The following is a 16,553-nucleotide window of genomic DNA, read 5'->3' as shown; positions in this document are numbered from 1 at the left end:
AAGTCACACTTGGTAGACATCTGTTGAGGGACAAAGCAGATTTTTATAGAGGCTCTACATGTGATATAGGATTCCTCTGCTAAAGTGAGAGTTGGACAGTACTGCCCTCAGATTCAGATAAGATGGCCTCTTTAGAAGGCCTCTCTGGCCCTCTTTCAACCATGTTGAACCACTCATAGGAAGAGCGTTCAGGGCCCGAGAGGACATGATCACCCAGAGCCATGCCCTGGATACTGGGGACCTTGGAATTCCCTAACCAAATGGCCCCGGGCCTGCTTCCACGGCCAGCACGGGATCCTCGCACGGGTTGCCTGCACTGCCTGTGGGGCCATCCCTAGGCCTGAGGGCATGTGGAGTGAGCTTGGGGTGCATGTGGGTGTGTGGCTCCTTGTAGCAAGGGATAGAGTCAGAGATGGGAGGAAAACAGAGGGTGAGCTGCTCCCCCCACCCACTACATTCGATCGTGGAATTTGGAGGAGACCAAGAAGTCGGAGTTCGAATTTGGCTTTCCAGGTTATTATGAAGATATGTTCGTCAAGGTAGGATCTGTTTAACAGTTTGCCAGCCTGAGCTATGACTCGGATTGACACATATGGTATGTGGGCCTCTGTTTGTCTTCTTGTCTTCCACCCTACAGTGTTAAGGGTAAGCCAAGAGTCTTCAGAAATCCTCCCAATCCTGAAATCTGAAATCTGTGGGGGTCTCTGTGACATTCCCAGCACCCTGTCCCCTCCAAATTCAGCTGATTTCCTCTCTGTTTTCTCTCCCCAGGATAGCTGCTGCCCGGGAGAGGCAACCCGGGCGCCCCACTAGGGCAACGGCCCCTGCCCTGAGGGCCGGGATCATGAAAGGCCTCGGTGACAGCCGCCCTCGCCACCTCTCCGACAGCCTGGACCCACCGCATGAGCCCCTGTTCGCAGGGCCTGACCGCAACCCCTACCTGCTCTCGCCCACAGAGGCCTTTGCCCGCGAGGCTCGCTTCCCGGGCCAGAATGCTCTGCCTGGGGATGGTCTCTTCCCACTCAACAACCAGCTACCGCCTCCAAGCAGCACCTTCCCCCGCATCCACTATAACTCCCACTTCGAGGTGCCAGAGGAGAGCCCCTTCCCCAGCCACGCCCAGGCCACCAAGATCAACCGGCTGCCTGCCAACCTCCTGGACCAGTTTGAGAAGCAACTGCCCATCCACCGCGATGGCTTTAGCACGCTCCAGTTCCCCCGTGGTGAGGCCAAGGCCCGTGGGGAGAGTCCTGGCCGCATCCGCCACCTGGTCCACTCGGTCCAGCGGCTCTTCTTCACCAAGGCGCCCTCACTGGAGGGCACGGCAGGCAAGGTCGGAGGCAATGGCAGCAAGAAAGGTGGCCTGGAGGACGGCAAGGGCCGGAGGGCCAAGAGCAAGGAACGGGCCAAGGCTGGGGAACCCAAACGGCGTAGCCGCTCCAACATCTCAGGCTGGTGGAGCTCTGATGACAACTTGGACGGCGAGGGTGGCGCCTTCCGCAGCAGTGGCCCGGCCTCTGGGCTGATGACGCTTGGCCGACAGGCGGAACGCAGCCAGCCACGCTACTTCATGCACGCCTACAACACCATTAGCGGGCACATGCTCAAAGCAGCCAAAAACAACACCGCTGAGCTGACTGCCCCGCCACCCCCACCTGCACCCCCAGCCGCCTGCCCCAGCCTTGGCGTGGGCACCGACACCAACTATGTCAAGCGGGGCTCCTGGTCCACTCTGACCCTCAGCCACGCCCATGAAGTCTGCCAGAAGACCTCAGCCACCTTGGATAAGAGCCTGCTAAAGTCCAAATCCTGCCACCAGGGTCTAGCCTACCATTACCTGCAGGTGGGTCCCTCCCACGGTTTGGGGTGGGGTAAGGAATGTGGGGAGGGTACCCGTTCTGAGACTTAGCTGTACCACGGATTTACTTGGAAAGTCGCTTCATTCTGGGCCTCTGTGAGTTAAACACCTGTGAAATGGATGTCTGGTGGTACCTGCTAATAAGGGGATTCCTTCCACTGGTCATGCTTTCAGCCGACTTTGATTAGGGTTCTTCTGAGCCCAGCCCAGAGTAGGAACTAAAAGGTGCACCTGCCCTCTAGAGGACAAATCTGGAAGCTGTGCCCTCCACCTTCGTCATAGGACCAATTGCGTGGCATTCTAAATGCCAGCCTCCTGCCTGCTACCCCCACCAGACCAGGGGCTCCTGAAGATGGGGACCACATCTGATGCAGCTGTGTGTCCCTAAGGCCCAGGACAGGGTCTGGCAGAGAGGAAGTGCTCAGGAAATGTGAGACGAGAGAGGTAGAGGAACTAATGGACATTTAAGTGAACAGAGCTAGAAATAAATAAGACAGAGCCCCGATTATCAGGATGCTGTGAGAGAAAGATACATGAACAGACAGTCATGTCAGTGTGAGCAGAGTGTGATGGAGATCAGCATGGAGGGCTGCAGGAGGCCCTAACCCAACTTGGGGGCCTAGCTTTCCCCTCTCAAGTGTTAATGTTTATTGAGGCACTTAATATGCACCAAAGCCACACTCCTGGAAAGCGTCAGAAGGCTCAGAGACATCTCTGTTGCTACACATCCCCCTGGGGCTCTTGAGAGCCAAGCCAGTGGCTATGAACGGCAGCAGTTCCTGGGGGCAGGACCCAGGCTGTGGGTGAAAGTGACAGGAAGCAGGTTTCAGTACCCACCAAGATGGAAGGGGCTGCTTCTGTAGGTGAGCGCTTCATCCTGGGGGGTGTGCCGGCACAGGCCTGGCCAGCCTTTGCGAACACATTAGATGCATTTTGAACCAGATGAACATCAAAGTCTGACAAAGCCCTGAGTTCTTGTCATTCTATATAAAAATTCCAAAGGCAGTGAGACTATGGGGGCAAAAGCTATTTTTTTTTCAATAGGAGAAAAATGGAAATCTAGGCAGTATTTTATATATTTAAGGCTTTTGTGGCTCTCAATCCACTTCCTTAGTTTAGAAACATCAGAGAGGGTGGTGTGTGACCTGGCTCCCTCTCAAAATGGTGTGGTTTGGTCTGATCATGTGAAAATGCTTCAGAAACACCATGAAAGGGTGGCCCTGCAGGCCCTGGGGTTTGTGCTGCCTGCTTAGGTCATGGGAGGTTGGGTGGGGGGATGCTGGGGTAGCAACAGGTTTTAAGCAGAAAGTTTGAAGGCCACCTTCCCAAGGGACAAGTGGAGGTAGGGAAGATGAACTAGCAAATGGTTTGGCAGCTAGAATGTGCAGGCCCTAGTGACTGGCTGGGCAGTTAGCTGGTGGCGGGGGCGGGGGGCGCGGATTGGGGGTGAGGGGGTCCTGGGGTGGGAGTCCCAGACTGGGATGGTCCCTCAGCTGAGAAGTGGCCCCTGGCAGTTCGGGCACCTGGAAGGATGTGGCATCTGTGTAGATGTGATTCTGGGAGTGTGGTTCTCATGCATGTGGTAAAGAATGGCAATGCTGTGTATGCTGAGAAATGTGTCACCCGGGCGCCTGGTGAAGTACGTAGAACCTAGCAAGGGCATGCACTCTGTATGTGTTGAGGCAAAGACACAGTGAGGTGGGGCCATGCTGCAGTGTGTCCGCAGTGCGGTGGTTGCTGCTGTGTCCGTGAGGAGGGATGTGAGTACGCCTGCGTTCGTGTTTCACACTTGTTGAGTGGCGTGCGTGCACGTAGTGAGGTGGCTGCTGTGGGGCATGTGCTGGTGAGAAGGGGGGTGGGGAAGGTATGTTTGCTCTCTGAGATGTGCGTACATGGCCAGGTGTGATCGCTCTGTGCTTGGGCTGAGGGACCTTGGAAGTGCTAAGATGTGTGGAATCTTTCATCCTGAGGTGAGGGTCCACTGTGTGTGCATGTCAGATTGGAAAACAGCCCCTTTTCCAGGGCGCCACCTGGCGGTCAGACCAGCCTCTCTGCTCCCTGTGCCTGGGCTTACCCCCTAGTAAGGGATACGGGATGTGGATTGGCTGGCTCCAAGGACCCTGCCCCTCTGCTGATGTGCTGGCGTCCTCTGACCAGTCCTCCCTGCCCCCGCCCCCATCCTAGCACAGGATCTTGGTGCCAGGTCTGAGGGCCTCTATCTGGACTGATGTTCTCATCTGTGTAGTGGGATCATAAGCCATCCTCTAAGATAGCAGGGTGACGTGATGGGAACACAGTGGGTGCTCAGAAAAGGAGCTGCAGTTTTGGGCTGTTTTTGGCACACCCAGCTTGGGATCCATGGAGAAATCGGAGGCCCCAGAGGGACAAGGATTTACTTAAGACCACACAGTGAAGCTGTGGCAGAGCCGGCTCTGGAATTCAAGATATCCTTCCCAGCCCGGGGCTCTGCCCCGCTGCTGGTGGCTTCGTGGCAGTACTCAGCACGGAAGGCTGAAACCCTCCGAGGTGGGGAGCGGGGAGCTTCAGGGTCCGGAGCACCATTCTCCAGGTGTTGTGCTCTAGGATGGGCGGCCAGCGGCGCGCTGAGAGTGTGCGCTGCCCCCGATCCCTCCCCACCTTCGTTGAGGTTTGTCCGCCCATCCCCAGGTGCCCGGCGGCGGGGGCGAGTGGAGCACCGCGCTGCTATCGCCGCGCGAGGCGGACGCCTCGGCCGAGGGCCCCATCCCCTGCAGGCGCATGCGCAGCGGCAGCTACATCAAGGCCATGGGCGACGAGGACAGCGATGAGTCCGGCGGCGGCAGCCCCAAGCCCTCACCCAAGACGGCAGCGCGGCGCCAGAGCTACCTGAGAGCCACGCAGCAGTCGCTGGGAGAGCAGAGCAACCCCCGCAGGTGAGCGCGCAGTGCCGCTTCCTAGAGCCCCGCCCACAGGCTAGCCCTGCCCCCCGGAGCTCCGCCCCCCGGGAGAGCCTCTCCGCAGACCGAGTCCCATCCCAGGTCTCCGAAGTCCTAAGCACCGGGAGCCCCGCCCACAGGCTAACCCGCCCCAGTGGAGGCCTCCCCGCCCGCGTTCTGCACCCCCGACGTGAGCTCTTCCCTGAGAAAGCCGCCTCCTCTCTCACAGGCTCTGCTCACTGGCAAGGCTAGTCCCTGGATGAGTTCTTCACAGGTGTGTCCCACCCCTGGGAACCTCCCTTTCCTTCCCTACGGCCCCCTAGGAAAGCCCCGCCCCATAGATGAATCCTGCCTCAGATCCAGGTGAACCCAGGCTCCCAATGATGCAGGCCCGCTAGGTAAGCCGGTCTTTAGGTTAGACTTCTTTCTGAGATCCTCGTCCTAAGGTTGGCCCCTTTATTTGACGAGTTGACTCCGGAGAGCTCCGCCATTTATGAACCTCCCCAAAGCCCCCCACAGTTAAGCCCTGACCACCAGTGAGTCTCATCCTTTGGTACATGATAAGGAAAGTCACTCTAGAGTGACTGTCCCTGCCCACAGGAGTCACACCACCAGGTGAGTTCCACTCCCACAGGGGAACTGGGCCAGGTGAGGAGAACCCTGCCCCTGGTGAACCCACTACTTGTACCAGCAAGGTACTGCCCAGGGAAGGCCAGAGCCCCCTCTGCCCTTGCCCCTGTAATCAGTCCCTGTGGTGAGCTCTGGGGAGAAAGGTGTAGCCGAAGTCAAAGGGAGACAGACAGCCTTCACCTGTCCTGTCACCCTGCCTGAAATTCCACCATTCAAGCCCCTTCCTGTTGCTTTAAGACTTGGAAGAGTTAAGGAAAGTATGAACACTATTTTTTTTTAAGTATGAACAAATGAGATACATGCACACAGAAAGCAACAATTAAAATGTTAGAGAAAGGTGAGGCTTTCACATGCAGAAGTCACCATGGGGATCAGAACAGAAAAGAATGGGGGGGGGGGCTTATAGAAAGCCCATCATCAAGTACAAACCAGGTAAAACTTAGTAGGAGGGGTTCAAAGTCCTTTGAGGAAAAGAAACAAAAGCAAGTCAGAAACAAAAAGATGAGTTAAGGTAAACAAGCTTAGTCCTAGTTCTTCAACTACTGGGGGCAAGAGCCTTCCAGGAGGAGGGGGCCTGGGAGGACAGTGACGAGGGAAAAGAACAGGTAAGGTGACAGAGCACTGAGGCAGGGAGAGGCAGGGAGGGGCAGTGTACTCCAGAAGCCTGGAGTCTCCTTGTGACAGGGATTTGCTTAAGCCGTGCCAGTGGGACAGAAGGCAGGGAATGGCCTCCAGGTGGGAATTCAGGACACCACTGGCCAGTCCCAGGTCTGTCCCTCTCCGGGCCTCAGTTTCCTCATCTTTAAGTGAGGGGGCTAAGCTGGGTGATCTCTAAGACCCCTTCTAGTCCTGGGATCCTACACTTCCATGAATGACCAGAGGGCACTGAGGTGGGAGAGGAGGACAGGACCCAGATCCAGACCTTGAATGAGAGGGAATAAATAATAATAATAGTATCAGTAGTAATGGGCACCATCTGCTAGCACTTGCCGCACTCTGGGCTCCGTGCCTGCCCCAGTGCACTCCAGCGTGCATTACTGAATCATCCTCATCAGAGCTCCAAAAGGCAGGAACAATGGCACCCCCGCTTTGTAGGTGAGGAAACTGAGACATAGGCAAGGGGCCATGACTTGCCCAGGGTCACCCAGTGAGGAAGCTCCTTGCCAATCCAAGCCCATCTCTGTCAAGGCCTGAGCTGTTGGGTGCTTGGATTTTAACCCCAGAGCAGTGGTGAGGGAGAAACCCAGGATCAGGTAGATGTGAGAAAAATTGAAGAGCAGGGGCCTTGAGAAGAAGTGGTGAGTCTTTGGGGGCCGGGTGGAAGCTACCTGGATATTGTGTTGAAACTGATGCCCTTTGGGCAGCTCTAGCCTGAGATCAAGGCTGCAAGCCTTGACCTACCTCCTCTGTCCGGCCATTGGAATTGCCCCCGACCTGTGGGGCAGGGGGCTGTGGAATTGGGCTGGTGTGGGCTGCCTTGGTTTGAAATGGTCAAAAGTGAGCTTGTGCTGCCACCTCGTGGCTGCAGCAGACATGACAGGTGAAGATCACCCCACCCTCCAGATTCAAGCCTAGAAGAGCTAGGAGCTCTCCCCTTGCTCAGTGCCCTTGACCCGGCCCTCCCGGCCCGAATCTTCACACACACCCTCCTGACACTATACAGGCTGTCAGTGACTTCCATTTTTCCCTCTGCCACTGGATGACCTTGGCCAGTCTTTCCCCCTCTGAGCCTGTTTCTCATGAACAATGGGTGGGCTGAGCCCTGTCTGCTCCCCACCCTCACCAGGAGTCTGGACCGCCTGGATTCAGTGGACATGCTGCTGCCCTCCAAGTGTCCGAGCTGGGAGGAGGACTACAACCCTGTCAGCGACAGCCTCAACGACTCCAGCTGCATCAGCCAGGTGAGCGTGGCGACTAGCCAGAAGGTCAGTGGGCTTGGGAGAGCCCCAGCTCTCACCCAGAAGCACAGACATCCAGGCCCAGCCCCTGTCGAGTGGTCCCCAGATGTCTGCACTACGCTTCTGTTTGGTCTTTGTTCCCATAGCTGCCTGTGTACGTGTGTCTGTCCCACTGACTGTCCTGTGGCTAGAGAGCAGTCACAGGGCCTGACATGCCATGGCCTGAGCTGAGGGCCCTGAGAGAGGGGCCACACCACTGCTGTAGACCCAGGAGCTGTGAAGACAGGGAACTGGAGACCTGAACTTGAGTGTCACTGAGAGTATGAACCCAGGACAAGTCACTCCCTCCCTGAGCCTCAGTTTCCTGATTTATGCAGAAGGGTGATAATTCCTATTTCAAAGCATTGTGAGGAATTAATGAGCTAGGAACATAGTGTTCTCAGCAAAGCGTAGCTAACTTTGTGGTTGTTATTGTTATCTTGCTGTGTGACCTTGGGTAAGTTGCTTCTCCACTCTGGACCTCCGTGTCCCACAGGCTCAGTGGAAAGTTGGACTTCCGAGGCCCAGACACTTCTGCAGCAATAAGCATGCTGTGCTGCACTTTTCATTCTCTTAACTCCCAGCTCCTTGAACACTCACAGCCACATTGGGGGGTGGGTGTGCTTATTATTTATATCTCCAATTCACAGATGAGGAAACTGAGGCTCAGCTGGGTGAGATCACACAGCAAGGAAGAGGCAGAGCTGGGCAGAGATCCATGGCTGTCAGACCTACACCTGGACCCCAGCTCCTGCCATGTGCACAGTACTTCAGGGTTTGCAAAGGGAGGACCAGCCAAGTTTTCAGGGCTCCCCCTCCTGTGTGGATGGGGAGATGAGGCCCAGAGAGGACAGCAACTGCTAGGAGTAGCAGAGTGGGGCAGTGGCAGCGCCAGGTGCAGCCCAGCCTCCTTTAGGTGCAGGGACAGGCCCCACGTCCCACTGTGTGTAGCCCCATGGCCCGAGCTAACACACTGCTTAGACCTGGAAGGCTTTCGGATCCCAGCTCCTCACCACTCCACTGTTCCTGGCCTGGCCATAGCATCCTCCCCTGAGCCCCCAGACCCCTGCCCTTAGCACTGTCATTCCGAGACCAAGGAGCCTGACCTCAGACGTGGGGAGGAATAGAGCACCCCAACTGTGGGACTCTGTCCCTGCCACCCTCACGCAGGCCCCACCGAGTCTCCTGGCCTCCAGGCCTGCCACCTGTACTCTGTTCCCAAGGGCCAGAGGGAACCTATGAAGGAGGTAAGGCACATCATAGCATGTCCCTGCTCCAAACCCTCTGTGGCTCCCGCCTGCCCCTAGTGAAAGCCAGACTCCTTACTTGGCTGCGTGCAGGCCTGCCTCCCTCTCACACGGAATCTCAGATGCTCTGTCACTGTCCTGTTCCAGCCACACCGGCCTCCTTTCTGCTCCTCACACACCTCACACACCTTGCTGTTTCCTCTCCCAGGAGCACCCCTCGCTCAGATCTTTGCTCAGCTTTTTCTTCTCTGTTTCCCGTCTCGGCTCAAACGTCACCTCAGGGGAACCTGCCCTATCACTCATCGAAAGGAGCCCCCAGGACACTGTTTCCTTACCCTGCTTAATTTTCTTGACAGCACGATCACTGTCTGGAGTTACATCTCTTTATTTACTTGATGTCTGTCTCATTCTTAAGACCGGGAGCTCCCTGCAGGTGGGGACCTTGCCGTATGGCTCCCCATGGCGTCCTTGTCCTCAACATGTGGCACAGGGCACATGGGTGCGTGCTGAATGGATGGCTTCCATCCCTGTGTCTCCTATCCCGTGTTCTCTTGTCTCTCCGTCTTCCTGTTTGTATCTGTCTCCCTCTGTTTTTCCCTCCCCTCATTCACATTTTTCTTTGACTCCCTCTAGTAGGTCCTACATCCATGTTTCTCTCTGAGTCTTTCTCTCTCACACACCCCGTCTTCACCTCTGCCTGGCCCTGGCATCTGCAACACTTTTGTCCTTTGGTTACACAAAAGTACACGTGGGATCAGCCAGGCTGGGGACTCCACTACCCCTGCCCAGCCCACCTCTTTCCTAGGCCAGGGTCCTCTGAACCCTCAAGCCCTCACCCCCAGAAGCTTGAGTGACCCAAGCTATGTATGTGGCCCTAGAGTCAGAGATGTCCCAGCTCTGACTCTGTCTCTGAGGCCTTGACTCCTGCCAGAAGGAGCGCCCCTCCCACCGGGCAGTGGACTATGTAGGCCCTGACCAGGGAAGGGAAGGCTCTGGGCTCCGTGCCTAATCTGTAGATCTGGGGGTGAGGGGCTGCCTGCCTATGTGAGAGACAGCAGACAGAGCATCTCCCAGGGACCAGACCAAAAGAAAGATATGTAAACAGCAGATTACAAATCCTCAGTAACACCCAGCCCTGGAGTAAGCCTCCTATCCCTGGAGGAAGCTAAGTGAGACCTCCTAGCAGACTAGGCCTCAGCCAGTCTGGGGAGGATGTTAGACCAGCCAGCCATTAGTTCTCTTGCAGCCAAGTCTGAATACCCTCCCCCAGCCCCCAGCCTTGGTCTCCCCATAACCCTCCCCCTCTCTTTCCTGCAGATTTTTGGACAGGCCTCCCTGATCCCCCAGTTGTTTGGCCATGAGCAGCAGGTCAGTATGTTTGCCATTCTCTCATACCCCAATTCCAGAGTCCAGGGCTAGGCCTGAGGCCTGGCATCTGAGTGGTCCCAGCCCCTGGCCCCAGCAGGTGCCCACAGAGCCAGCACCAAGAAAGACACCGCCAGTGAGCATGGAGTCGAGGCTCACGCTCTGCCCTGACCTTTCCCTCACTGACCCTTTCACTTCACTTTTCTGTGTCTTGGTTTCCTCTTCTAAAAATGGGAAAGAATGGGCTAGGTCCTATGGGTGGGGCAAGAAATAATCCCAGGGTAAAGGAAAGTGGACCCTGGGAGTCTTCTAGCTAGGGAGACTGTTTTATTTGGACAGGTTGGCAGCTGGGGGCTGGTGGTATTAGTCTCCAGGTCCCAGACCCCAGATCCCCTAACTTTTCTCCTTTCTTGGGCTCCAACAAGACCTTTAAGGATGTTGGGGTGTTGGCATGAATGCAGAGACTTTTCCATTTTACAAAACTTGCTGGGGTGGAGCTAGTCCTGGCAAGCTGCTCTCTGTTTGCCCTAAGGTGCCCCCTCCTGTGCACACCCACCCTGCCCCGGAAGTGGCCCTCTCCTCCTTCCCAGGCCCCAGCCCCAAGACCACAAAGAGAGGCTGAAAGGTGCTCTAAGCTCACCCCCTCATTGTGGCCGGGAGTGGACAAGGAACCTGTCCAAGGGGCAAAATTAGGACTGGCCCCTCACCTCCTGATTCTAGCTGTGGATGCCTCATGTGCCTCCCACGTTCATGTTTTCTTCTCAAACACATTATTCCAGAGGGTCTTTGGGGAGCCCACAGGGGGCCAGGTGACCTCTTCCTCCCCCGTAACTTCCCCAGGCTTGTGGTAAGGATGTGATGTGTTAACATACAAAATTCCGGAATGTTCCCTGCACACGATATGTCCTCAGTGATACACATACCAACAGCTCTAACCAGCTGGCCTATCCTGCCAGAGCTCGGGAGCATCTTAACCGATACTTACAAATCCTTGCCTCTATCCCAGGAGCTCCCTATAATAATAGGGACAGGTCACCAGATGCTTATTCTCCTGACACTGTTCTCAGCGTGTGATATGAACGATCTCATTTAATCTTGACAACAGTCCTATGAAATTTGGTCTATAATTAGCTCTTATTTTATAGATGGGAAACTGAGGCACAGAGCAGTTCAGTGACTTGCCCACGTTTATATTGCAAGGAAATGATGGACCCAGGTGGAAACTCTGGCAGTCCAGTTCCAGAACCGTGCCATGCCTGCAATCCCAAAGCAAGACCTCATTGCCCTTGGCAATCACAAGGGCCTCTCAGTGTACTTCAGGTTACAGCTGTGGAGGATAAACACCTGTCTCTTTCCAACCCACTCCAAGTGAATGTTGGGTATGCCACATGGCCTACATTTTAATTTATCAGTGTTGTCCGACAGAACTTTCTGTGAAGATGGAAACGTTCTATACTACAAGCTGCCCCGTAAGGTGGCATGAGCACGTGAAATATAGCTGGTGTGGCTAAGGAACTGAATTTTTGTTTAATTTTAATTAATGTAAACCTAAATAGCCACATGTGGTTAGTTGCTACCATATTGGACAGCACAAAGTTAGACCTTTCCAAACGCATATGCTCCAAATTGGGTGATGATCCGTCTAGTAGTTTTACCTGATGCAGTGCCAGGCCTTTCATTTAGGTAAGAAACACTGACCCAGAGGAGAGTGATAGTCAGAGGCCACACAGGTAGAGCTGCCCCAGGCACAGCTCCATATTTCCTCCATGTGGTGTGCAGTCAACTTCTCCCCCCTCCCTTCTTGCCCAGGCCTCCCCCCAGGACCTCCACTCAGTGTCCATCCTTTGCCCTCTGACTCCTCAGCTTATACTCTGTGGTCTCCAGTTACCATCATGGCCTAAGACCTGGGTCAAACAGACCCTTCCAGAACGCTTGGAGAGTATATGTATGGCGGGCCTCTGTATGCTCACACTCTCAGCTGCAGATCTGTAGGGTCTGGGATGGCCATCTGTAGAGAGACACTTAGAAACTATCTGGATAAGGTTGAACTAGGTGTGAGATGACAAATAGCACACATGTCACCATTCTCTATACTGCCCATGGCAGACATCACTAATCAATCCTCACTGCCACTACCCCCGTTCCAGTCTTATCCTCTCTTACCAGACTATTGCATCAGCTTCATCTCTGGCCTCTGCCTCTGTTCCAGACTCCCTTCCCAACATTCATTCTGTACTCCAGGGCTACATTAATCTTCCTTAAATTCATATTTGGAGTATTGATTCAGCCACTTCCTCACTGGATACACCCGGCAAGTATCTTCACCTCACCGCCCCTCAGTTTCTTTGCTTGTGAAAATAAAGGAATTGGACCATAAGATGGTAAATATCTAGCACACCTACTGCCACCTTCCATTCCAACATTCAAGGTAGACATTACTAATTGATTACAGCCCTCTGTGCGGCTGAATTCAAATGTGACCTCAAGACCTATCAATTGATCAGTGTGGACACACAGGATCCACGAAGTATCCTTAGTAGTTTCTCCTGCATTGTAGACATGGGAAAATTGAGGTCCAAAGAAGTGACAGGCTATCCCTTCTTAAGGTTTCCATTTGTCTGTCCCATACCGTGAGTGAGATGTGAAGAAAGAGGGGGTTAGCTTGAGGCCCCACTGACTTTCCAGCCCTGCCGCTGAGCCAACCACCCAGCACCCCATGCCTCCAGAATGGGCGCTGCTGGCCCCTGACGCCCGCCTTTGCCCGGCTAGGTACGGGAGGCGGATCTGAGCGACCAGTATGAGGCAGCCTGCGAGTCTGCCTGCAGCGAAGCCGAGTCTGCAGCCGCGGAGGCACTGGACTTGCCGCTGCCCAGCTACTTTCGCTCCCGCAGCCACAGCTACCTGCGGGCCATCCAGGCGGGCTGCTCGCAGGAGGAGGACAGTGTCTCCCTGCAGTCCCTCTCCCCCCCGCCCAGCACTGGCAGCCTCAGCAACAGTCGCACGCTTCCGAGTGAGTACTGAGATGGGGGGGTTGTTTTTGTTTCTCACAAGGGGCCCCCAGGGACCATTCCTGGTGGACCAGATGTGGGGAATGCCGGGGAAGAATCCATGGTGGGCTAGCCAGCATTGAAGGGCTAGTTAGGAGCAAAAGCAGGAGGCCTGGAGACTGAACTTCCCGCCAGTGGACAAACTGGAGCTCAAATGGGGGTCACAGAGGCAGATGTCATCACTGGCAGTAGGGGGACGGGGTCAGAAAGGGGTCCCGCTTTGGGATATTTGGTTGCCCGTGACTGTCCCGACCCTGGCTCAGAGCAGCCACGTGCTAGTGGGCAGGATTCACTGAAGCCGCCTACCTCCCTGTTTGGATTAGTTCAGGTAGGCGAACCTATGGTGAGGGTTAGACCCTGCAGGGAGGAGGATGGTGTCTGCACTGAGCCTTCTCAGCGGGGTGGGTTTGCAGGTGTCTCTCATAGCCACAGAGACCGCCTGTCCTTCCTGATACTTGTTGTAAGTTCTCTGCTGACAGTCTATGCATGATCAGAGAAAAAGGGAACCCCGTGTCACAGACTAAGCCATGAAAACCAAGACCAGGGAAAATCGCAGACCATTTCTGGTTTAGTAGAGAGAGCTTCGATCTTACTCCGGCTAGCTAGTTTTCCTCAGGGAGTCTCAGTTTCCTCATTTATAAACTGAGGCATAAGCCAGGCCCCAGAGAGTTCTTGAGGAGACGAGATAAGGGAGTGTTCAGGCAGGGCCTTGCACATGGTGGGAGCTCTTATTGCTGGTGCTCAGACGTGACTCTGACTTTCCTGGCGGTCAGCAGCAGTCGGGATCGGATTGCGGTAGGAAAGAGACGTGTTTCGAGTGCTCAACTGGTGTTGGATGGAAATAAATGAGCTTGAACCCTAGGCATAGTCTGTACACAGGAAATTAGTTTATCGAATGAATGAACTCGTCTTTGCAGGGGGCAGAGCAAGAAAGGACTTTGGCTCACTATTGCCTCTCCAGTCCTGGGTGATAGCTGGGCAGATCCCTGAGCTTTTCCAGTCACTTTTAGACCGTAAGGAATGGTCTCACGTTCAGGTGTTAAGAATCCAGTCTGGCCTCACTGCAGACCTTCAGGTCTTATCAACCTCAGATCTCATGCTTCTGCCGGTAGAGCCTGACTCGGGCTATGAAGCCCGCAGGAGGGAGCTGGGCGTGGTGGTCATTGTTGGCTCTGTCCCTTGTTCACTAGTGGCTGTTTCTGGTCCCCCAGGTGGCAGGGAAAGGTAGCCAGCGCAGGTGTTGTCTAGTGTCGAGACTTTCTGGATGGCAGATGCCACATGCTGGCTCTCTGCTAAGTGGTGCTTTCAGAGGGCCTCATGGTGCCTCCTTCCCTGGCATGGGCAGTCCCCCTCCATTCTACTGCTTATTCCCCCGCTGCGTCTCCATCTGCTGGTCCCCCTCCTCCCCACTCAGCTTCTCTTCACTAGGGCACCTGGCCCTGCCAGGCAGGCCTCTTGAACAAAATCCTCTGATGACAACTCCAGCCCCACTTTCTTCCTTGACGCCCACTCTACCTGTGTGACAGTGAGGCCCTTGCCATGGGGAGCTCTGACAGTATGGGTTTCTCTGAGACAGCCCTTCTTCTAGACCTGCCGTCATGGGTAACCCTGCCAATCTCTCCATTTTAGAGGTCTCCTAGCAGATGTTGAGGCCCAGTTGTAGGGCCTGTGAATCCAGGGGATCCCTGCCAGGCTCTCCCAGACACCTTGCTACATTCCCCTATGAGCCTTAGGGAAGAGGTCAGATTCCCTCTATCATCAGGCCCATGAGACGTTCTCTAAACATGAGGTGGGCCTAGGGAGGGTCATACAGCATGTCGGCAATTTTCTTCAAATAGACACTCATTCCCTAATCTTCCCCAGACCCAATCACTCATGAATGGACGAAGGGTGGGTCATGGCTACATGTCCCGGAACTGCTTGGGTCCCTGCATTGATCAGCTATTGCCACAATAGTGCTGCGTAACAAAGAACCACAAAAGTAGTGTAATACAACAATTAACACGTATTTCTTGCTCCCACATTTGTGGGTCAGCGGCAGCAATTCTGTCGCACGTCTCTCTCATCCTTGCCCTAGAACCAAAGGGTCCTCCTGGGATTAGTGACCCAGGCAGGGCATGTTCTTCTCATGGTGATGGCGGAAGCACGAGAGAGCAAGCCTAAGGACACAAGCACGTTTCAAGGCCCCCACTTGCATACTGTCTGCTAAAATTCTGTTGACTAAAGGAAGTCATATGACTGAGCTCAAAGACAGGGGATGGAGAGGTACCCTCCTACCTTTGTGTAAGAAACTGTGTTTTTATGGCAATGGGTGTGGATACAGGGAAGGGTGAAAAATTAAGGTCAATAATTAAATCTACTGTAGTCCACTCTCTTGGCCACATTTATTCATGTTCCTCTCACATAGAAAATACATGGTATATCCAGGGCACCTGGGTGGCTCCGTTGGTTAAGCATCTGACTCCCGGTTTCAGGTCAGCTCGTGATCTCAGGGTCATAACATCGAGCCCTGTGTGGGGCTCTGCCCCTCCCTGTGCTGGTGCATGCACTCTCTCTCTCTCTCTCTCTCAAATAAATAAAATCTTTTTAAAAAACCACTTATCTTCAAGACCCCCAAAGTCTCATCCAATCATAACAGCAGTATGTCGTGATTTATGTCAGGACTGGATGTGGCTTCTCTCAACCTAAACTCTAACAACCAACCACATACCCCACCCCCACAGTCTGTCCCGTGTGGGTGCTCCAGCACCTGGCTTTAAACATAGGGATGTGGGCCTCCATTTATTCTCAGTTTGGGGGCTTTAGTCCGAACCACGATACTCAAGAAAGTGTCATGTAGCAACACCTCACGGCTGCTCAGACTTGCGTGCACAAGGGCAGCTACTTACAGACGTACATGAAGTTGTGAAAAGTTATAAAAACATATGCACACGGATATTCCCACATGCGCACGTATGCACCTCATCTCTACATACACCTGCATACGCACTCACACATGTGTGTGTCTCTCTCAAGACTCATGCCCCCTCCACCTGTGAGGGAATCATGCCTCTAGCAGATGAGAGGCACCAAAAAAATTCACCCCCAACATTTCCCAGGTCAGCCCTCTCTCAGGTCTCCACAGTGACCACTACATACTTGCTCTTCTCTCCTCCACCCTCCGATCTCCTCAGGCTCAGCAGGTAAACCCACCTGCTTCACAGGGAAAACCAAAGCCACCAGATTATCAAATCTGTGCCCAGAGCTGCAGCTGGTCCGTACGGTACCTTTGTGCTGGGTTAGGAAAGGGCAAGACACTTAATTGCCATCTGTTGAAAAATTGTCATGATGTATAATTTTTATTAGAATAAGGTCTTTTTCTGCCATCTGCCACAAATCTGTCATGATAAGTATAAAATTCAATTATGTCTGTGTTGTAAACAGCACCCGCCTTATATGTGGTATCCTTAATCAGTGGAAAACTTGCACAACCATCCATGGCAATTCTGCCCATAATCACCTTCCTCCATAGAGACCCACACCAACACCAACACGCAGGCCCACCCTATTTCAGC

At 54.2% G+C, this 16,553-nt stretch overlaps 1 protein-coding gene across 2 annotated transcripts in view; it reads left to right on the top strand.

Annotated features, from left to right (window-relative positions):
- Positions 1-829: 829 nt before the first annotated feature.
- The window catches only part of DLGAP4 (DLG associated protein 4), an 82,186-nt gene continuing 66,462 nt past the window's right edge, over positions 830-16,553 (top strand). For both annotated transcript variants that reach the window (XM_044385804.3, XM_044385805.3), the window contains exons 1-5: positions 830-1,843; positions 4,526-4,770; positions 7,190-7,304; positions 9,905-9,955; positions 12,722-12,962. In XM_044385804.3, the coding sequence (XP_044241739.1) occupies positions 845-1,843; positions 4,526-4,770; positions 7,190-7,304; positions 9,905-9,955; positions 12,722-12,962 (1,651 nt within the window). In that variant the 5' untranslated portion in view covers positions 830-844. The remainder of the gene's footprint in view (positions 1,844-4,525; positions 4,771-7,189; positions 7,305-9,904; positions 9,956-12,721; positions 12,963-16,553) is intronic.

This window comes from Ursus arctos, unplaced genomic scaffold (genome assembly GCF_023065955.2).
Source record: "Ursus arctos isolate Adak ecotype North America unplaced genomic scaffold, UrsArc2.0 scaffold_16, whole genome shotgun sequence".
NCBI classification, from domain to species: domain Eukaryota; kingdom Metazoa; phylum Chordata; class Mammalia; order Carnivora; family Ursidae; genus Ursus; species Ursus arctos.
The sequence above is the reverse complement of the archived record's forward strand: the minus strand, read 5'-3'. Positions and strand labels throughout refer to the sequence as shown.